The sequence below is a fragment of the Scomber japonicus genome, chromosome 16 (assembly GCF_027409825.1).
Source record: "Scomber japonicus isolate fScoJap1 chromosome 16, fScoJap1.pri, whole genome shotgun sequence".
NCBI lineage: Eukaryota > Metazoa > Chordata > Actinopteri > Scombriformes > Scombridae > Scomber > Scomber japonicus.
In genome coordinates this window covers 11,535,330-11,557,609 of record NC_070593.1, presented here as the reverse complement: position 1 = coordinate 11,557,609, position 22,280 = coordinate 11,535,330, and the positions used below count along the sequence as shown (strand labels likewise).

General features: G+C 39.9%; 3 protein-coding genes and 1 non-coding gene across 4 annotated transcripts in view; 1 reads left to right on the top strand and 3 right to left on the bottom strand.

Moving 5' to 3' along the window:
- Positions 1–5,855, bottom strand: part of pcnt (pericentrin) — a 36,734-nt gene extending 30,879 nt beyond the window's left edge. The window contains exons 1-4 of the mRNA XM_053335663.1: positions 5,713–5,855; positions 1,345–1,521; positions 742–888; positions 103–252 (exon numbers count right to left, since the gene is read on the bottom strand). Of these exons, the coding sequence (XP_053191638.1) occupies positions 103–252; positions 742–888; positions 1,345–1,521; positions 5,713–5,760 (522 nt within the window). The 5' untranslated portion in view covers positions 5,761–5,855. The remainder of the gene's footprint in view (positions 1–102; positions 253–741; positions 889–1,344; positions 1,522–5,712) is intronic.
- Positions 5,856–7,362: 1,507 nt separating this feature from the next.
- Positions 7,363–10,031, top strand: zgc:112416 (uncharacterized protein LOC550509 homolog). Its single transcript, XM_053335126.1, has 9 exons — positions 7,363–7,377; positions 7,471–7,527; positions 7,561–7,571; positions 7,653–7,708; positions 8,027–8,100; positions 8,335–8,544; positions 9,271–9,385; positions 9,481–9,626; positions 9,792–10,031. Exons 1-9 carry the CDS (start codon positions 7,363–7,365, stop codon positions 10,029–10,031), a joined length of 924 nt encoding a protein of 307 aa, XP_053191101.1.
- An 805-nt stretch (positions 10,032–10,836) lies between these two features.
- On the bottom strand, positions 10,837–10,909 carry trnak-uuu (transfer RNA lysine (anticodon UUU)). The gene has a single exon. It is a non-coding gene; the product is annotated as a tRNA-Lys (tRNA).
- Positions 10,910–11,146: 237 nt separating this feature from the next.
- atg9a (ATG9 autophagy related 9 homolog A (S. cerevisiae)) lies at positions 11,147–21,046 on the bottom strand. Its single transcript, XM_053335865.1, has 20 exons — positions 20,904–21,046; positions 20,554–20,609; positions 19,508–19,659; positions 19,307–19,350; positions 19,110–19,174; positions 18,807–18,956; positions 17,665–17,806; positions 17,389–17,529; positions 17,146–17,266; positions 16,837–17,012; positions 16,622–16,744; positions 16,267–16,454; positions 15,426–15,579; positions 14,773–14,952; positions 14,403–14,615; positions 14,060–14,292; positions 13,717–13,834; positions 13,314–13,578; positions 12,931–13,076; positions 11,147–12,826 (listed from the first exon to the last, which is right to left on the bottom strand). Exons 3-20 carry the CDS (start codon positions 19,608–19,610, stop codon positions 12,818–12,820), a joined length of 2,571 nt encoding a protein of 856 aa, XP_053191840.1. The 5' UTR covers positions 19,611–19,659; positions 20,554–20,609; positions 20,904–21,046; the 3' UTR covers positions 11,147–12,817.
- Positions 21,047–22,280: the final 1,234 nt, after the last annotated feature.

Below are 22,280 nucleotides of genomic sequence, written 5' to 3'. Positions count from 1 at the left end.
TCGTCCCAAAACCCAGAAAATTAAATCTTGCAAACTGATATTTTGACAAAGTGCAATACTAGTCTGGATTTACTGAGACATATCATTTTGAGTAACACGTACCAGCTGGAGCTGTTTCTGTAGCCCCTGAATCTGCCCAGCAAGGCTCTGTGCCTCCAGCTGTACCTGGTCTCTACTGGCCAGGGCCTCCTGCAGGTTGGAGCTGAGCTTGGCAATTATGTCATTACGCTTCTCCACAGCCTGTTGTAACTGCTGCAAGTGTAAAAACAAATCAATATACTATGTTAAAGGCAAGGACATACACAAACACATTCTTGGTCTCTCAGCAATCCTAAGAAGAAATAATGTTTAAGAAATTTATTTTCATTTTTTAGTAGACAAACAAAACTTGAAGACAAATCCTTATGACCAAACACATCTACATACACTGCAACATGACACGTACACAGAAACGCTGATTTATAGGTGTTTCGAAAAACCTGTTTTCCACTGTGTGAATTTAGAGCAGGATTAGAATGCCAAGTAGACATTCATCACATTAAATCCATCTTGCATCGAGTCATAGCTTAACCTATCTGAGTCATTAATAGCAACAACAAAATAAAGCCAAGAAGGAACTACATAGAAAACAGAAAAATTACAGCATTATTTAGTCAGATAATTCAGCATGCACTGTGGAAAATAATAAATCTTTAAATAACTGATATTCAATGTGAATGTTTAATCACAGACTGTGTGTACCTTTAGCTGCTCTTTGTCAGTGAGTGCAATGAGCTCCTCATCCCTCAACTCTTTGACAGGGGACAGGCTTTGCTCCAGGGTTGGGGGCTCATCCTTCTGTGGTTGGCTCTGCTGCTGAACCTCTGAATTCTCGCGCTCTTGGGTTTCCTAAAGGAGTAAAAGAAAAGTGTCACAAATACTTACACCTAATAACTGTGGGTGAACTTTCCCTTTAAAAAAAAAAAAAAAGCAGTAAATAGTGCCACAGTTAATCCTGACCAGGTTGCTATGACAACATGCCCTACAGGCAACGTGATGGTTAGTGACCCATTTCTCTAATGTGTATGTTTACTGAGCAGGGGGGGTTGAAGGGGGGGGACACTTGTTAAAGCATACAGTGAGAAAACACAATTAGACAGATACTGGGGGTCAGGCTGTGTGTGACCCGTGAATGGCTGTGAGTCAAAATCATGCAGTGAAACTATCAGATGTGGTGAAAATGACCAGTTATTTTACTATAACAAACTAGTCTTGTCGGTCACATGACTCAGATGTCTCCACTCTAGTCTATAACTCACATTTTTTGATGCCTGACTGATAATCTGTGTGAGATGCATGGTATACCTCATGGTTGGTCTTGCTGCTCAGCTCTGTGTCCTTGGCTGTCGAAGGCGCCAGCTCTACGTGACGATCTTGCGCCGCGCTGTCATTCTGCGAGTCAGCCTGGCCCTTCCTCTTCTGCGTCTTTTTCGTCGCCCCCGCACCGTTGCTTTTCGCCCGCTTCTGTCGGAAGCTAGCAAGCTGCGCAGGAAGGACAGTGAGAGGTAGACTGAAACGTACGTCAGGACTGCCGAGCACCACCACACTATCAGCATGGCGGAGCTCGGAGGGGGTCAAAGGTGAAAGACGATTAAAAGTTCAGATTTGTCTCTTTGGTTGTGAAAATTACAAAAAAAAGGGGATCAACGAATAATTCAAAATCACAGGATAAAGAATAAATATAGTTATAAACTTTGTTGATTGTCCCCACAGAAGAAAAGAAAATCCTGATTTCGATGAGTCAGAGTTATACAGCAAAAAAAAAAAAAAAAAAAAAGAGCACACCCAAGAAATCCCAAACTCAAGCCCAGGAATAGATTTCACCATAACCTGACATGGTACATGAGTTCAAATGAGGTGAGATGCTAAATATTATCAAACCTCCAGATAGCAGCTTCGAGCCCGTGAGAAATACAGATTTTTTAATGACACACATTGGACAACCTCTCTTCAGCAGCAGACCAGAAACGGAGCGAGGGTTTAACACATTCGTCTGCCTCTGTGACACTTTGCATTTTTTTTAAAGCTTGTAGGAAAAAGTCAAAATCAGAGAGAGGTAGACAGGCTTTTTGGAAAAAAAGTCCAAACGGAAAACATAAAAGAATAAATAAAAAAACAAAACAAAAATATAAACATGAGAAGTTCATTTACTGTGAAAAACACGATCGATAATCAAGCCATTGTATTTAGCTTTAATTCCTGTGGGACCAAATAGGTAGCAAATCCACCTCAGGCCGCTTCTCTTTGCAACACATCCTCCACCTTTTCTCGCCGTCTCTCTCTCTGCCTATCTCTCTCTCTCTCTCGCTCCTTTAAGCTGCTTAAAATCAGATTACAGCAGTTCACATTGTGACAGGGACCCTCCATGAAGCACTCCCATCAACATCTGACAGTCAATCATCCTCGTTTTTTTGTTGCTGCTGGTGGCGGTCAGAACTGTTCATTCCTCCTTGATGTGGAGCTTCCCAGTCTGTAGAAACACGCACATCCTGCCCCCAAAAAACTCCCCTGCCACAGCCAACGTACCAGTAGATGAATCCCACAAACTCTGGATAGGGGATGCTATGTGTCTAGACTAAAAGGAGAGAGAGGGTGGAGACTGGGAGATGCATTCACAGAGAGAGAGAGAGAGAGAGAGAGAGAGGAGGAGACAGAGCTCTGTGTGTGGCAGAGTGTGCATGCTCAATTCAATTTGAGATTACACGGCCTTGGGAGAGCTACTTGTTGCCTCATGTGATGAGTCACATACATGTGCACGACAATACTAAGCGTGCGTTTGCTCCAGTTACACGCCTGATCCACCGGTCATAAAGCCACATCACAGTTTTTGATTCGATGCATCGATCCCACAACACCCTCGTCCTGTTTTTGGATCCTAAAACCAGGTTAAGATTAGTTTAACCCTTACATACTGTTCATATTCATACTCATAATTAAGTCTCCAATTCACATTCATAAATTCCCCCATCAGTCATTAATAAATGTTTGATTAATCTTATGTAAAAAAAAACAAAACATTCACAATCACTATTTTATGATCCAGTAGAACATTTTATAGAATATCATGAATACAACATGTTTGAATATATAAAAAAAAGGTGCATCAGCTGCACAAAAAAGTAAAAAAGGATGCACTTTATTTCTATTTTTGTATAATACACATTAGAAAAAGTTGAGATAAAAGAAATGTGTATAGGATGTTTTTACAGCTCTCAAATGTAAAAAAAAAAAAAAAAAGAGTCAAATTCGACCCTGAACAGTATGTGAAGGTTAAAATAATTGTCTCCTTTCCTCATTTCCTACACGCTTAAATTTCCTCCCACCTCATATCATTCACATGTTCACTTAATCTTTTTTTTTTTAATCTGAAACTCTCTGCCTTTGTGCAGTCACTCTGCTGGCCGCCTCTGCCTGCCACAATACAAGATAAATCATCTCTCAGAAACACACATCACCCCAGATGAGCTGCGTTTAGCCCGAAGGCCGCTGACTAAACGGCTGGCTGCAGCTCATAGTGGCAGGACTGCTGAATGCTTCCATTGTGCTATCAACAATACCATATCAACCATCTGGACACACTGTGGGATTCAATTTTGGGTACATTTTTTGTCTGTGTGGGATTTTTATACGTAAACGCCACTCCTTTTTTGTGGCAGGAAATCAAAGAGTTTTTTTTGATGCACCCAAAAACAGTAAAAGGCAACTGATGGTGCTGCATTACCATAGCAACACCATCCATGCAAGAAATGTAAGTGCAATATATTCAAGTGTTACCAAATCTCATGGGCCCACTGCACCACCTGATGGCCTGCAGTCAGCATGGCAGTCTGTGCAAGGTGTGCAGACTGTAGGAGACGTTTAAAAACGTAGAAATGCTAAGCAGATTTCCTTTTTTAGCTGTTCTGTGAGTCATTGTCCTTAAAAAGTTTGACAGAAATCACGTCATAGTGCAGAAAAAGCAGAATAAAGTCCCCTGATTGAAGATTACCCAAAGAAAAACAACAAGAAGGAGGCTGAAATCACAAAGGAATCACGTCCCCAAACCCACACTCCCTCATGACACAGCCAAAATATCTCCGCCAGTCACCACTTTCTATACTTACCGACGGGCTCCGCGGCATGTCAGAGGATTTCTGTCATGAGGAATATCAGTGGTTCAGTCGAGTTATTCTCTGATTATCATGTGTCAGACTGATATGAAACAACCAGCGCTGTTTTGAATGAGAAATATTGTTTGAATATGGGGCATAGATTAAATACTACGTCTAACAAATGCTGTTCAATCAGCTGCTTTGAATAAGTGACCTCATTTGAAACCTAATTTTTTTAGACGGTATGGCCTCATTGAAAAGACAGGGCGGGTCATTCTCGATTATTGGCCCATTATTAATATGGACTCCCATTGAAGCAGCAAACAGTTGCTTGCTCCTTTAATTTTGTCAGTGATCACAGCAGCCGTTTTCACAGACTAGGAGAAACATGCTGAAACAGATCCTCTCTGAAGACACAAGTCATCAGCTTAGGAACTAGGGGTGTAAAGATATATCGATCTAGATCTACATCAATAAAATCGATTCAATGATCAATGAGTCAATAGTCTGCAAAATGAAAATACTGTCTGTCTGTCTGTCTGCACAGTAGCCCCCAGTTTTGAAAGAGGCAAAAATCCTGCATTTATGTATAAAAATAGTGACTTAATGTTCTTTTCAGTTTTGGTTTCAAGGGTGTGAACATTTTAAAAAGCTCAATATGTCAAAATGTGGAACTTTCTATTGAACAGGGCATTTATTTTTATTTGAAAGAGAATCAATTGTTTTTTTTATTTAAATGTCTGGTTGAGCTCAGAAATAATACAAAATGTAAAATTATATTTTAATTGCTTTTTTGTGATTGAAGTGACTGTGTTGAATCAGCATGTGATTTGTCTCATATGGATCTCCGGCTCCTGAATCAAATCGAAATCGTATCATGGCAGGCTTTGTGATATTATCAAACGATATAATATTGTATTGTGAAGATATTAGGAACATGTTAATATTACTTATTTGGACAGTTGTTGAGAATTTCAAGATATTGGGATTTCGAATAGGCCCTTTCATTATAAATAAGGTTGTAAACTTGTACCATTATCATCATAACCCCTTTTATTAGACCTGTTTTACTCCTCTAATATGTTTTTTCTGTGTTAGTGAAGGTTGCACTGGCAATAACACACAAAATGACCCCCAAATGCAATGTAACTAGTTGTAAATAAACCGCACCATTGTTTGATTTCCGACTCAAACATTGAGACCGCTCAGAGCCAACACTTAAGGAATAAGCAAACATTGATTTTGGAGGTTAAAAGCGTATCTCCCTCGCGTTTATGAATAAGTAAATCTTTCTATTTCTACTCAAGTGTGTGCAAAGAAAAGTCCATTCATTAGCCGATTAACCGAACATACTCCATCACTGTTATTGTTATCGCTATCTCAGCTAAAAGTCAACTTATGCACTGTAAATGAGAAAGTTAAGTCTATAATTTAACGCTAACAACCGCATACTAAGCAACGACAAACAAAACGTACATTAATTTTAAGAGGGGGGTTGTAGTTAGCAGTTGACAGAGCTGACAAGAGTTAGCCAACTGCTAGCATTCAATATTAGCGTGCGTTTATAACGTTAGCAACCAACCTTCGCTCTCCCAGCTTCTAGTTTCCTCTGCCGTTCATCTTCATCCATCTCTCGGTTAAAATAAAAAACATTAAAAGTTTAGGACGCGTGTCCTTAAATCGATACGACAAAACCTTCACTTGTAGCATAAGTTAGCTAAAACAAAAAATCTTCGTGCTTTCTTTGAGAGACACAACTGTCAACAGATAATATTCAATATGGCCGCCAAGTCGTTTCAACTCCGCCCTTATCGAGTTTCACTGAACGAATGGACCAATCAGATCGCTGCTTTCCACTGCTCCAGCCAATAGTATTTGCTTTGAAATTCCCGCATAATAATAAGCCACCTCCTCATTTGTATATCGCCCAGACTAGAATATAGATGACCAATCAGGTGACTGTATGAAGTAGCCACGTTTGGATTGATGGCTCGTAAAGCCAATCAGAGCTTGCCTATACAAAACATACCTGTGTTCGCTTATGTTTTGAAAGTGCCACCATAAATCTTAGGAGGAGTTACCAGAGCAACGGGACAACTTTATGACAACTAAATCGCGGTTACCATGGTGGTTACAGTGAAATGTCTTTCAAAATTGAGTGAAAAATGTTAGATTTATTCAAACCATGACAACTACTGTACTGTAATATGTTTTGTTATTTGTAGGTTATCTGTATGCTAGGAACATTGCACCTTACTATGCAAATCCCAGGAACATTTGCAAATATGTAATCTCAGGAACTTCTGCATATTGCACATTTATTTATTGCAGATTTATTAACACAGAGATTATATATATATATAATATATAGTATTTTATCTTATTTATTTGACCACTTTCACCTTTATGCTGCTACTTTTTTTCCCACTATACTGCTGTGTCAATTTAAATTTCTCTCATGGGGGATCAATAAAGATACATTTTATCGTATCTTATCTTATTCATTCTTATTTACATTGTGAGTGACTGTTATTGTTCAGATCCAGCTCATCTTTTAAATCTGACGTATTGTAGTTTGAGCCTTAAACTTTCAGTGCTATAATCATTCCTCCTGTCCGTACTGGCTATTAAAAGATTCCCTTCAAATCCTCTCACATTGTAACTGACGGGGCCAAAATCCACAGTGTCCATGCAGTAATTTTGTGAAAAAATACATTAAAAAATGAATCTGAGTTTGTCATGTTAAGTGTATATCTACTATAGTTACAGTCTTTTTAGCATCAAATTCCCTCTCTGCGTTTCTGCAGACAGTGTTTCCCTGTTGAACTGCAATGGAAGAATAGTTAAAAAAGAAAAAAAAGAGGGAAATTGGTTCTAAAAATATTGTTTACAAAGTTAATAGATTTTGACCACACATGTTCTAATGGCCACTATGAGTAGGAGGCATAATTACTGCAAGGAAAATTTATTTCAATGTAAATTTGGGCACCTGACTTGTTTCGGGACAAATTGTGAACCTACCCTGTAAATTAAATATTTAAATAAAACAGTGGTGTTGTTTGTTGTGGTTAGTTGAGGTTGAACCCCCCCCCTCTTCACCCTCTCTCTATAGAAACCAAGTAGGAAGTTCATGGTGAAGCACCAGTAGTAAACAGGTGTGGCCCATGGCAACCAGTGTGTAGCTTAGTTTGACTCAAACACAAAGGTGGATATCAAGTCTGTGTGACTCCAAATGCCACAATTTCAGGTAAATTAAATAGTCTGTTGGTGTGTTTGCTTCATACCTGTTCACTCCGAGAATTACACAATTAAACAGTTACTTCATTCTCTCATGTTTCAGCATGGTAGTCCTATGGCTGATCAGCTGACAAGACTTAAACTCAAACTGCTGGAGAAGGTAGGTGGGAGCTAGATAGTGTTAATAACAAAGGTAATTGCAAGGTCTGGTTTCTGTTTCTACTCTTTTCTTGAGAACAGTATGTCAACATCTTTAAGAAATATTCTTTACTGACATTCATAGAGACTGGAAAACGAAAAGCACAATATGGATGAGAGAGGAAATTCTGCCCAGACTGCAAGTAAGATAAAGGTTTTACTGTGATTTTGAACTATTGAAGACTATACACTATAGACATTTATATGACACTAAGACTTAAGTGGATAAGTGGAGAATATACTATATATGATAAAGCACCGTTAGTTGTAAAATCAATAGTATTTATGAACCTGAGTACCAACCTGAGACAACTTTATAAAAATAATTTCTTCTGAGCTGATTGAGGAGTTTGAAGCTGTTCTATTTAATTAAAAGAATATGTTAGAGCAAATTAAGTAGGCAGACACAAGTGAGGATAAAGACTTATGGAGTTAGTGAGAGCATCATTTTATCTGTTCAGGGAGTTATGATGGACAGATGGATGAATTGCACTGTGCACTGAGGCGAAAACAGGACCTACTGCAAAGACTAAGGGTTAGTACAAAATCTTTATATCTTTACATTCCAAGAATAAACATTTTCATTCATGAATTGCCGATATTATGAAATTGAGATGATGACGAGAAACTGAATGTATGTAAAAAAAAAAAAAAAAAAAAAAGGCAGCAGAAATTTCCATTGTCTATTGTCTTAAGTATTTACTCTTTTACCTGTCATGAAAAGTGTATAATGTGTTGCCTTGTATGTCATTTGGGATCTTCTGTGTAGGAGCAGCACCTTTTAGAGAACTTGAACAGACCTCACACCTGGGGAGGGTCGCGAAAACAGTACCAGTCACATTTTGCTGCTGGCCCTCAGCCGCCCCTATCGCTCCCATACATGGGACCCATTCACATCCAGCAGCCAGTGCCAGCCCTGCTCACCCTGCCCCCACCACCACTCGCCCCACCTCAGCCCTCCCGCATCATCCAGCAGACTGTAAAACACTTGGCATTAATCTGAAAAACACCCCCAATCCCTCAGATCTGTCTCGCTGTATACATGTGGTCTGTTTAATATACTTAATCCTCTTTCTCATCCACTGTTTTTGGCCCATTCATCTTTTATGTACTATAAACTGAATCTTTTATCCATGGTGATCTACAGCGAGTATAAGAAAGGTACAAGTTATCCAGTGATAAATTATGTCATCCTTCTTCCTGACCTTGCTTTTACATCATACTCATTTTGTGAGCATGGTGTAATTAGATTTTTTTTATCTCTCACATTTCAGGAAACAACACAACAGAAAATACAACATATCACAGCATAGACATGAAACATTACTGTTTTGTGAGATGTTTTGGGGTTTTATGAAATGCACCTCAGGGACATAGGCTAAATGCAATCACAAAAAAAACTTTAAAGGTGCCATTGCAAGATTAAGATTTTGCACAATGGCCATTACAACAATTTGCACATATACCATGATTTCCTCTAAGCATACTTACAGATACAATTTGCCTTTAAAATGACTGGTTAAGGGAATAATGAAAAGATAAAAGGAAATATCATTGAGTATGTATTAAGAGTATGTATGTACCATCTGGATAGAGACATGAAACTAGTGTCAAAAAATAAGGATCCTCATATTCAAAATATTTGTGCCTATATGAAATATTGAAAAAGCAGTCATTTCAACTCTTTCTCTCTCTTTCTCTGAAGCTACCCCAGCAGCCCGTCACCATCATACAACAGCTGCCACAACAGCAGCCTCTGATTACCCAAATTCCTCCACTACAGCCGAACCCTGTATCTCACTCAGGCAGCATCAAAGAGGGTATGTATGTAATACTATGTACTGTATGTATATATCTTATTTAAGGTTGTTTGTGTTCATATGTCGGTATGTGTTTGTGTACTTGTGTCTTTTAGATATGGTGGAATTGATGTTGATGCAAAATGCTCAGATGCACCAAATCATAATGCACAATATGATGCTGAAAGCCATGCCTCCTATGGCTCTGTCGCCACCTGGAGGGCCAAATCACAGTGCCCCTCACTCTACATATCTTGGACAGGTACATGCACACGCACACGCACACACACACACACACACACACACACACACACACACACACACACACACACACACACAGCACAGCACAGCACAGCCAGGTTCACTTAAGTCTGCACTAAAATTGTCATGTCTGTCTTTTCTCAAATCCCCAAATGTATCTTTCCAGGATGGTTACCAGGGAACTCCTATTTTTGTAAGGCCAGATGTCAAACCAGGGGGAAGTGCTGTCCATCATCATCATCATCATCACTATGGTCCTACCCCTGCAGCACTACATCTGCCCCCCATCAGCTACCATACATGGCTGCCAGGAGTGTCACCTGTCCCAGCAGGACAAGCACAGGGACATCTACCATTACTGCACCAGGGAACAGTGCCTTTCACACTCCCACCACTCAATTTGTAAGCATATGACAGCATTATGTTTACTTTATATTTACACTCAATATAATTATTGGGGAATTTTCAACTTTCACATGTATTTGTCTTTATAGGAGCGGGATTTCTACTTGAGTGCCCCCTGTTGTCTCTGAATTGAAACTGCATGGCAAAACAAAACACTGAGACTGAGATGTTACTTACCTGTAACACTGGTTAAAAATAATTCTGACTAAAAAAAAGGACAAAAAACTTGAGATCGGAGCACAAAGCGCACATGCATATTTGCTTTCCTTTGTTCAATGTCATGTATGAATGGAAGACAAATACAATTAGGTGTATACTCTCTCAGTCTGTTCGAGTGGATCATGTCAATTTGGAAATCCTAGAAAACATATAACACAATACAAGCAATTAGGGGAATCAGCTAACGTGAATGTTATAAGCACATATATTCAGTTTTGTTTGCCATATCTGGAACAACTACACATTTACTCTCGAAATGAGTTATAATTTGGGGTATTTCATGATTCGTGTTACATGACTGTGCCATGCATCCATGACAAACAAGCGCAATCAAACGTGTCGCAGTTTAGTGCATTTACGGTAGAAACTTACATTAGATAAATGAGAGAATTTACTAGAAACTTGCGTTAGATAAATCAGTGAATTTATAGTACATCAAAGTGAAAATGTACCGATAACTATGCGCATAAGTACGACTTTTCGTTTTAGCGCAATGTACGTCGGTAAACACAACATATTTGTCCAGTAATGATGTTTAAATTGACTATAAACTTACTTTCAACAAAAACGAAGACCAAAAAAACTACCGCCCGAACAGGGACTTGAACCCTGGACCCTCAGATTAAAAGTCTGATGCTCTACCGACTGAGCTATCCGGGCTCTGCGAAGTCAGGTCATGTGAATGTATAAGAATATGTGCCCCAACCAGTTTTGATAGGTTTTAACCATAGACTGTATAGGTTTTAACAAGAGTTATCAAAGATGGTTAAACATTTATTGTCTGAGTTTCCCTAATGTTAACATTGGCTGCCGTGTTTTGTATGCAGCGAACTGGCTTCGTTAAGCTAGCCGCACGATGTAGCTATAGGCTAACAGTAACAACAGACCCGACCCGTATCATTGTCCAGAGTTTAATGAATGCATTTACATCTGTACAAAATGGTACTTTACAGTATCTATAAAACAGAAATACCAGGCATCACCTCTACGCTTAACATTGACGTTACAGCACTGAATGAATCACCTCGTCCTCGGTGTCAGTCCAGCAGTGTGACACAAGGTGCTACATTACCCCCCCAAAATAAACAAAAACCACTTAACAGGAAACAGCCGTGACTCACAATGTCATCAACTGTCGATCATGGCACATCCCTTTTATAAATAAAATATTCATTTTTTATATATATATATAAGAACATACACATATAAACAATCCAAGTTAAGTGACGCCCTCTGCATTAACACATTATTAAAGTGCATATTTGCTATTTTTTTCTTCTTCTTTTTTTTCTTTTTTAAAGAATTGTGGATTCATTACTGGAGAACAAAAGGCAGTCATGCTGTGATTAAGCAACATGTAGAGGAGGATGATCATGGTGGGATGGTATAGTTACAACTTTTCAGAACAATGAGTGGATGATGGTCATGCACTTGTGCTTGGGGGCTTTAAGTATGGCACAGAAGTCAATGTTACATGCTTAAAACAGTCATGTTTTACTCTTTAGCAAGTCTGTAGAACAATAATTATTGGTAAACCGGTGTTAAATCAGATTAGAATGTGCTAGCATTTGTTATCTCTGGTTTACACATAAAATGATGGCCTTACAATTACGTATACTTGATGATTTAATTTGTTTATAGATGCTGAGAAATAACCTGATATTGTTTATTTACACAGTGCATGTGTGCATGCTGAATACCTGGCTACTCTGCAGTTATCTTTTAAACAAGCATCTATCAGTGCACATGGAGGAAGAAGTGAGCTTTGTGATGCAATAAATGTAAAAGAAATCCAAATTGAGTAAAATAATTATGAAAGTTTCAGGTGAATTTAGCACTATTGGAGGCCTGTGTGTGTTTCGCGACGAGGCAAACTGCAAGCTGAAAGACACATCACACACAGTGTCCTGCTATTGATACAAGAGCATACACACAATGAGAGTCAGTGTTTTACCAGCGTTACCAGCATCTTTCTAAACACAACTTGGTGAATGCATTCTTGTTACAGTGATACAACACATTCTTCAAATTTCCCTTCTTGTGCCAATTGGTCTGTAAAAATGGGAAACAATGGAGATGGCACAGTTCAGATTATTGTGGTCACGTCTGGGGCAAACTGATTTGTCTTTTTTAACAAGTGACACTTCAGCAAGGTGCCTTGGATGCCTCCAGTAGTGTTCACAATTTATTTTCTATGAAGTATCATATGCATGTTCATTATGATATCTTTTTTATAAAAGAGTAGTGTAATCAGATGTTATCAATGGCTATTAGAAATAACTTGATCCTACAGGTCCTCTTCTCGTCCATAGATTCAGAAATTTACCCTGTCTGCCTTTTAAGGCATCTCGTATGTCATACAGTCACAATGTTGTATCTTGATATGGCCAGTGGCTAAATTAATCTAAGTTACCAGATGATTTCAGTATTAGAGGGTTTGAAGGGATCATAGTACACCACTCTCACACATGCCCATCTTCATCTATGATAGACGCACAATGATGATGATGATGTGTGTTTGGTTAGCTAGGGAGGGAGAGACGCTGATAATTCTCCACATGGCTCGGTTTATGTAACCTAAAAAGGGAGAAAGATAAAAAAAAAAAAAAGTCACTTATAGTGCACACAGGCCTAATGAAAAAAAAAAATCACCTTTCACTCCACTCTCAAACAGCATTTGCCTTGTGTATGTGAGGAGGCATCTCATCCTCTGAGCTCTCTTCTGGTAGTGGCTCATGCTGTCGTGCTCCTGCCTGACCCTCTTCTGCCCACCCTCCCATGGGCACACGGGCTGACCTCACTACCTTTACCCCAGCACCTAAAGAGTCTGGAGAGGCAAAGTCATGGTAGAGGGTGTCATTAGGAAGAATCAATATTAGTAGAGTTCATGGAAACTGTACATTGTCCTCAATTGATTCAGACAGTTGAATATGCTGAAAATCAATGGTAGGTGAAATCATTTCAATACATTTTTGTTCAAAGCCTGAACTGCCAATCAAATATTATTCAACTCAAAAAAATCCATTGGTGTGAAACATGGAGGGCAATCCAAAAAGATAAATACCTGTTCCACTGTGACGGCGCTGGCTGCTGCTCTGTAATGGCGCCCCCTCCTGGTGTAAGGCGGTACCGTTGGTGGCTGAAGCTGAAGTGGGAATGGCACTGGGACTGGGTACTGTGGTTGGGAAAGTGTGTGAGCGAGGGAAGTGTCTGGAGCGAGCGTTGGGTTCACTCCTCACCTCGTCTGGGACACTGTCGCTGCTTTCGTCACTCTCCTGCCTGTGCCAAGTGTGACGAGAGAGCTCACCACGGGACTGTTGTTTATGGAGCTACAAGGGGAAAGAAATTTGAAAGAGAAAATGCAAATGACATCATTTGTGACAGACGTGAGAACACACTGAACTTCAGTCAGACTCCCAGGAATCCTCTATATTGTCTTCCTCTCACATGTGCACAAACACACTTACCTCATGCATGTAAAGTGCGTGGATGCTCATCTCAGTGGAGGCATACTCTGATAGGATCAAACTAGAAAGCTGTCCCTCCCACGCACTGCTGCCTGAACTTACAGTTCGAGCATCGGTCCTATGGGAGGAGAGCAAAAATGTGGAAAACATGAGGACATGAAGGTGAAGGTGAAGAAAGGAGGATGATAGAGGAAAATAGAATGTTGCATCCATTTAGATAAGAAATCTTTGAGGTGTGAGTTATAATCTGTTTTTAGATTCAACCCAGCATCGTGGTAAATATTTCAAGTTGAACAGAAAGATGTAACCTAGAAGGCATAATTGTGAAGGAGCATTTTCCTACCCCGAGCCTGCCATTGCCTTGCTCATGGTTGAAGTGTGACCAGCAGCCCTGTGACCTGCACTCAAACTGCCTCTCAGGTGAAGACTGCTGCTGACTGGGGAAAGGGAGCGCAAGGCAGATGCCCCATCGCTTATACCAGCTGCTGCATGATTGGTCAAAGAACTGTCCCGGCCAAAATGAACAGAGCCTAGTGTAGATGGACCTGCCAAGAGGTTTGCAACAAGGCTCCTTGGCTACAAGAGAGAGGGGGCAAGAGACAAGAAAGTAAATCAACCACTGAAGATGTTAGGAATTTTAACTCCTCGCCACTGTGATACTCAAACATAAGTTTTTATAACCGTACTTCAGACTCTGACAGTGAAAGAGGATGGGTGTCTGAGGGGGCTCCAGTGGCTTCTCTGTGAACTCTTTCTTTCAGCTGGCTGATGAAATGTGTGGTCTCTTGAGGAGGCTGCCACTGGGGGTTGGTGATAGCAAAATGCATCAGGGACAATTCTGTCTTCCCATCCTCTGCCTGTTGGTAGATAGATGCCTCTGTCTTCCCTTCAGACATCCACTGCAGAGGGAGGAGAGAGAAGCAACTTACAGACAACACATTCATTCACATTCATTCATATTGCACTTCTGAATTAATTAATCTGATGCATCACTATAGCACAGTCTGTAGACATGTCAAACAGGTGTCTACAAGTGTTTGTGTGGCAGTTCCTCACCGCAGGGTGTCCATGCTGCCTGATGTCCATCTGGGCAAAGGAGCAAGTGTCTCCCACCCCAACAACCTCTACAGTGAAGTTCCTGAAGAAATCAATGATCTCCAGAGACTTCCTCCGCAGGCAGAAGATGAGGATGATGGGAGTCACAACTGGACTCAGCAGCTCCTCTAAAATAAATACCTGGAAGCAAACAGATACGTGACGTTAACAATGTACAACCACTACCGGTTCAGTGGATCTGCTTGATAGCAAAAACCAGAAGTCTGTGGTTTTACTAATCTGCTTGGAGTTATCAATGCTAGTAACAGTGTGACTATAAAGCTTGGCATTACAAAAAAGCGAACTATTATTTTTCTCTAGAGGAAAGGGTGTTCAGAGAGAATTTGGCAGTATAACTGTGGGTCTCTTTTCACAAGCGGCATTTTGACTTGTCATAGCAAGAAAAGCACAGGTGCAAGTAATAATATTAATGATAGCTTGATTGCAGTTCGCCATTTCATGATCCTGCAAGATTCAGCTGTGATGCAACCACCCATAATTATATTAATCACACCAGTGGTTTTCCTACTGTGACATGTCAAAATGAACTTTTAACAGGTGAATTCCAATGTTTTCATCTTGACATTTATTCCCAGTTCAGAATTTGTACGCACTGCTTTGTACTGGAAGAGCTGGGAGAACTGGTCACGGGTCTCATATCTATGTGCATTGCCCTGCCAGTGGTCAGGCATGTAGTGGATATGAGCCAGGATAACTCGCAACAGCTGCTCAGGACAAAACACCATGTGCTTATCAGGAATAAATGACCTGCAGAGAGAGAGAAAAATAAAAAATAACTTCAGAGCTTTAGTTACAGGACAATAACAGACTCTACCTTGGAAATGTCTTTTTTAGGTGATATTATTTAAATTCTTAGTGAAGATCTCACAAAACTAATGAACAGGATTTTTTTATCAGAAAAATTCATGAGAATGTTTGATAATGACATTTAACATTTTTCATTTAAATCCATTACAGACTTCAAAGTGTGAGAAGCTACTTATGGAAGGAAAACCTCTTATAATCATCAGTTATACAGCAGAATAAGCTTCCAAAGAGCATTAAAGGGTTTACAGGGTAGATTTAAAAGAGCAATAAAGAAATGGCTTATAGGTAATGGAATCCTTACATTTTAGGTCAATGTGTTCATGTTGTATATTTTTATATGATGTATGCTATTTAATATATGTTCAATAGTGATAAAGGTAATACATTATAAAAGATGAAGGAATTAGTGATGTATTTTAGCCATCTTGTTCATACAGTTGCAACTGTTTCATTGTCCTTCCTCCCCTGCATTCCCAGCTCACTGGACCATCATTGAAATAAGCCTCTGGGCTTTGTTGTGTTATCCTGACTAATCATTAAATGATTTGTCTGTATGCTTTTGTTAAATAAAATAATTAAAATCGATTATACAGATGTGTACTCGAAGAGATGATACATTAACTATACCTGCAGATTGTGATACACACTCCAAGCAGTGTGATTGATGACAGAACATGTTCAACTGCGAGCACGTCCTCATCATAGATGGTAAGGGTGATGAGGACTGCCAGAAGAGACCCAGCAAAAAATGCTACATTTTTGGCCACCACAGTAAGCAGTGGTGAAAGAAAGCAGTTCATATACTTGGATGAAGCCTGAAGGAAACAGGAACCAGGATTAAAGATTAACTCCATAGGCAATGAAAGGGTAGAAGGAGTACAAGCATAACGAGCACAGTATAATGATATTCTGCATGTTCTTTCTATTTAATTAAAGAAAAACACTGGGTTCAACTAGCAGGAAAATAAGCAAATACACTGACCTTATAGCCTTTGCTAAGGCGTGACATGAGCTCATGGTCCAACTCATTGAAGTGACGCAGGTAACATCGACCATATAGAGACCAGCATCTCGCTCCCAGAGAACCAGGCTCTCGCTTAATCACCTAGATAAGCACACACACAACAAACTATTGTCTGGGCCACTGAATGAAAAGGGAAACTGTTCAAAATTTGCATGTGCATGTGAAACACTGACCTCAGTATAACTAAAGAAGGCGTAGAGAATCTGCCACACCAGAATGACCGGGCACAGCAGCAGATTGGCAATGCCTATCCACAAGATACGTGATGCTAGCCTGTCTGCCAGCTCAAGCCTGTTGCCGCCTCTTTTATACTCTTGTTTTAGGCTCCACTCATTTTCAAACAGTGAGCCTGCAGATTCACAAGGAAACAACGAGAGGGGAAGCATACAGACAGGTCAGTTCCACCTCATTGCCACAATAAACAAATGCAAAACAAACACAGGTATTAACGAATTACAGCGAACACACAAACAAACACACACCTGGCCCCCAGAAGAAGATGAGTTCAAAGTTGTACTTGAGACCCCGGGTGTAGAACACGGAGTCCCCAAGTAGAGGAAGTCGAAAACGCACAGGAAGGAGCGATTTATTTACCATGGCAACCTACAGAAGAACAGGATAGAAGCTTTTGTTTGAGGTTTCCTTATGTTCGTGAGGAGCTCTGTCTGACATGAATAGTGCCATACCAAACAGTGTTATTAACATGTCATCACAAATGCACATACCATGTAGTTTTTAAAGCGGAGGATGCGGTGGTAGATGTCAAGCTCTGTCAGCTCTTTTTTATGGATACAGATCTGGTGCTCCTTCTGGATCTCCACTATCCTAGCCTGAACCTCTTGCCATGTTGCATAGGGGAGCTCTGACTGAAAAAGAAAAGCACAGTGAGGGTTAGTGGGTTAAACTAAACTATACAATGTGATTATAATATATCTTACCAGTTTCAAAGCCGACAAAATATACTACAAAATAACATCCTGATGTTACTTTGCCTGGCTTACCATGGTCATCTTGAGGGCATTGATGTAGAAGGATCTGATCTCCCAGTAGCAGCAGACATTGTAGATGAATTTAATCAGGCGATGTAGCCAGAACACGCCAGAGATTATCAGCACAAAGATCACAAAGGAATTGCCTTGGATACTGTGGGAAAATATTTACTTTTATAAATTCAAGATTTATGTGCAAAGCAACAGTAAAGACTTCAAAAATGCTTTGACAAATGTAATATTTCCTCACAGCACAATTAACCACTTATGGACAGCCAAACTTAATAGCTTAGTGTCATACACCGTTGGAAACCTCTGACTATTGGCTAAAAGGTTATCAACTTCATTTCACCGAATATTTCCATAGGCTAGAACAGCAGTCAATCAAAGCCATGTCGTCATTGTCGTCGGTCACATGTCCTCATTGGCTTTGGAGACATGTACTGCCTAAACCTAAACACCGATTGGCTTGTGTGTGGTGTCGTCAGAAGCAGGAGAGGCTCACGGTCGTAAACATCTAGTCACGTGTACTCTGAGCTGGACGTGCAGGTCAGGAAATGACGTAAACGGACTGTATATGGTTTGTTATTTGTGTTATTACGTTATGTGTTGGACTAAATACATGGACATATTGAGGAAAGTATTTCGGTTTTATGGAAACGGATTTAATATTTCACAAGAATGGATATTTGGCGAGCTGTACAGAAAGTCCTGAGTCATAAGATGAACGTTGTGGATAAAGGGAAGACTTTGAAGGTATGTAGGCATTATAGCTTTTCTTACTTAGCTCAGGGGCTAGCCGAGCTAATCGCTAATACTATTACGGCTGTGAGCAACCATATAAGTCGTGAGTGGTCTTGAATGAATTAGGACAATCTAAGCTTTCCAACGATGTACGGCATGAATATATATGTTTAAGGGTTGGTGTTTAAAACATTCAGAAGTACGTGTGGCTACCTCCTAACATCCGTCCCGTCCCGTAGGCGGAACAGCGTGCGTTAAATGGTTAAACACATTATAGCTAACCTGGGCTAATATGCTAACTTAATAAACTTCTGCTTTGTCACTGACTGCAAATAATATCCAGGAGAAACAGAAAAATTCAAAAGTCAGTTAGTCTATTAAGGAAATGTCAAATGTGCCAATTCACTCACCGGGCACTGCAGACATTCACTGGAAGGAAGGCATCTGGCAGGGTGACTTTAGATGAATCAGTGTGATTTACAAACTTGTTAGCAAAGAGGATGTCATAGTCTACACAGTTAGCAAGGAACACTGTGAAACCAACCACAAACAGCAACTGACTGCACACAGTGAGAGAGAGAGAGAAGGTGACAGGGGGAGAAAGGAAAAAAACAATAAGAAAACATACTTATAGGGCACATCAAAAACAAAGCTCTGACAGATACTGGCAAAGCAAAACATGTTCACAGTTCATGATGAATAAGGGTACATACATCAGCTCAAAGATCTCTCCCAGAAGCATACAGGTGAATCCATTCTTCTGATGCAGATTATAGACGTAAGACATGTTAAGGAATATTGTAAATCCATCTGAAGTTAGAAATCTCATTTGTGCAAAGACAACACTCTGTAGAGACGGTAAGAACCAAGCACATAAGGAATAAATGCCTAAACCATCTCAAAAGGATATTCTCTGGAAGAACAGGTCCAAGTTTTCTATGTGGTGCCATTGGGCTGCAAAAGATGAATTGCAAATTAGGAGTGCTGATGTTGTTAAGCATCGCCATTAATGTAAAAGAGAAGGGAGTGTTTCTGTATGTGGGAAGGCCATGATTTGTTTGTGTGTGTGTGTGTGTGTGTGTGTGTGTGTGTGTATGAGAGAGTCTCATACATTTAGCTCCTTCTGGCACATGCATCAGCAGGTTCTCCTCTCCAGGGGGAGAGTCGCTGTAGGACGCCTCCAGGCGCTGGTACTCTGTGTCAAAGTGCGCCATAGTGACACCAGCTTCAGTCTCACCAAGTAGACAAGCCCACTGCTACAGACTGGAGATGGGAGGGATGAGGGGATAATAAGAGGGTTAAAGATATGAAGATGAGTGGTAAACATAACAGCAATAGAAGGAGGAAACAGTGATATAATAAGGGCAGTCACAAAATGGAAAATCACGTTTGTGGTTGTTAATCACTGCAGGAAAACTGTATTCTGCCTTTCTGACGTGAGGTGAGAGGTCAGGATCAATCACACAGCAGCGACCCTGGAGTCTAAGGCGGAGTCTTGCTGACAAAAGCGGTTCAAAACTAGATGCCTTGGTTAAAGGTCAACCTTCTTACTCAATATGGAAACTAGCATGTACTTTAGTGTCCTCACACGTGACTGATTTTTTAAAGAAAGGCAGACATAAAATATACATTTTACCTAATTTGTATATGGCCTGGGAAAACATACAGCGATGTATGAAATGAAACTTGTGGTCTAGTCACTTTGTGCTGCAACTGCCTCAGTCACAATAAGACTGAAACTCTGTAACAAAGTAACACTCACACCAACCAAATACTTTCTGTTACAAAGTCTGTCTATGTAGTTATAGTTGTAAGTACCACAGGGAGTTCGGATTAGACTATAATTATATGGTGTGTCGTATGGAGTACAAAAATTATGTAAAAAGAGGCAAAACATTCTTCAGGGAAGCATCTTAAATATGTTTAACTTCTGGCCTGTCCTGTATTAACATTTTATGGTGTAATAACTGTAATACACACACACAAAAACAGGGAGCCTTCTGTAAGAGGGAACGGACATCTTTGAAAATGTAACAGTGAAATTATTTCTGTTTTATTCAGTAGGGAGGACCTCTTCCCCACACACACACACACAAAGTACTGAGTCAGAGCAAAGCTATGGTATAAATATCAGTATCAGAAATATGCTCAGCTTACCTCCATTCCAGTAAAGTACGTCCTGTCCAGCTCTGATGTTTACTCAACATTCCCAGCTGAAATAGGGAAGAAACAGTCTAATTTAAGACCACAACAAGCAGCAGAAAAAGGGGCTTTGTGTTAATATTATCCTCGGAGACAACATACAGTACAGCTCGATGGGCTGAACCCACACACAAAATACCACATTATAGCTGACTTTACATAGCTGGCTTTTTGGAAAATTGTAAGTAGCAGTGACACAATAACGAAGCCAACATAGATTCAGGTGTTGTTGTTGTCGTGGTTTGACAGCGCAGGCCTGCCCCTATGTGGGCAAACTCTCAAATCCAGCCGCATGGACTCCTTACCGATGGGTTTCTTCTCCTCCGCTGAGTCGGATACAAAGAGTGAATCCACGAAGCTTTTTAAAAATCCGTTAACCGTCTTGTTTTCGTTTCCTTTAAGCCCTTATTCTCGAAGTCAGCTAAGAGTCAGTTTCGTTTTCGATACAGCTAGCAGTTTGTATGTGTATGTGTGTTTTGCGTCTATCACGGTGTATGGACGGGAGCGTTATCCAATCAGAGAATGACTTCTGGAACAAACAGAAATATCAGCCAATCAGATTCTCCCAGAGGCGGGCTCTCAGGGTGTGTTGTGTACATTTGGGACGTCTTGTGTCACGCCCTGCATGAGCCTCCATGATGGACTCCTCTCTACCCCTGTGGTTTGTTTAATTAAATGAGAGTTTACTACCACCGCCTGGTTGGTTTCAGTAGCACAATAATACTATCAGAGGTGATGTTATACTGCAGTTGAACCTGATATTGTTCATCCATATTCAGACTACACATAATGATTAGAATAAGAAGTAGAAATTATATAAATAAATAGTAATAAAACGGATAGAAGACAGAATGGCCTCTGCCAGTATTATATTATTGTATATCATACACTGTTAAGTTAAATGAATGATTATAAAAACCTGAGCTGATTTCATTTGTAGAGCATGATGCAACATTTTTGGCTTGCAAATGTAATGGATGACATGTTATTCTTGTCTATGATTGACAGATATTTGACCTCTGCTGCATTGTGGTATCTTGTAAGTTGAGCTAGGTTGGGAACTTGTATTTGCATGACACAATAAATAACAAATGAACTTACTATATTATATAAGTTTAATATTATTGCTGTTGCCTTTGAGTGTAAACAGTGTATGCAATGATTTAAGTGCTTGATATAATATTGGGTGGTTTAATCTACCAATGCATCATGTAATAACTCAACTAGGGTACTCTCTACTTACTTCAACTGTACTTCTACTACATATAATACAGTATGCACTGGCAAGGGGATAGAAGAAACATAAATCAATACATGATAATAGTTGTAGCCAGCATGTCAAAATCCTTAAATGTGAAACTTTCTTGGTTAAACAGTATGATTCTGACTCTTAGTTTTATGTTGATGTTGATTCACTCTGATTCTGATTTTGATCCTTAAGTTGAGACACGTATCTAATTTGTTAGGCTAATAACAAGTACACACAGTTCTGACTCTCTGCTGTGATGAATATTCATATGTGATTGTAACGCTGCTGGAGTGACAGCTGGGCTTTTTGTTCACTGTGTCACTGCATTAGTTACGCTGTTGACACCAATAAACACATACACACACACAAAGTCATTACTCTTTGCAGTCTGACAGCTCTTCAGTTTTTTGTGCCCCTGTTACTTTTCATGTTC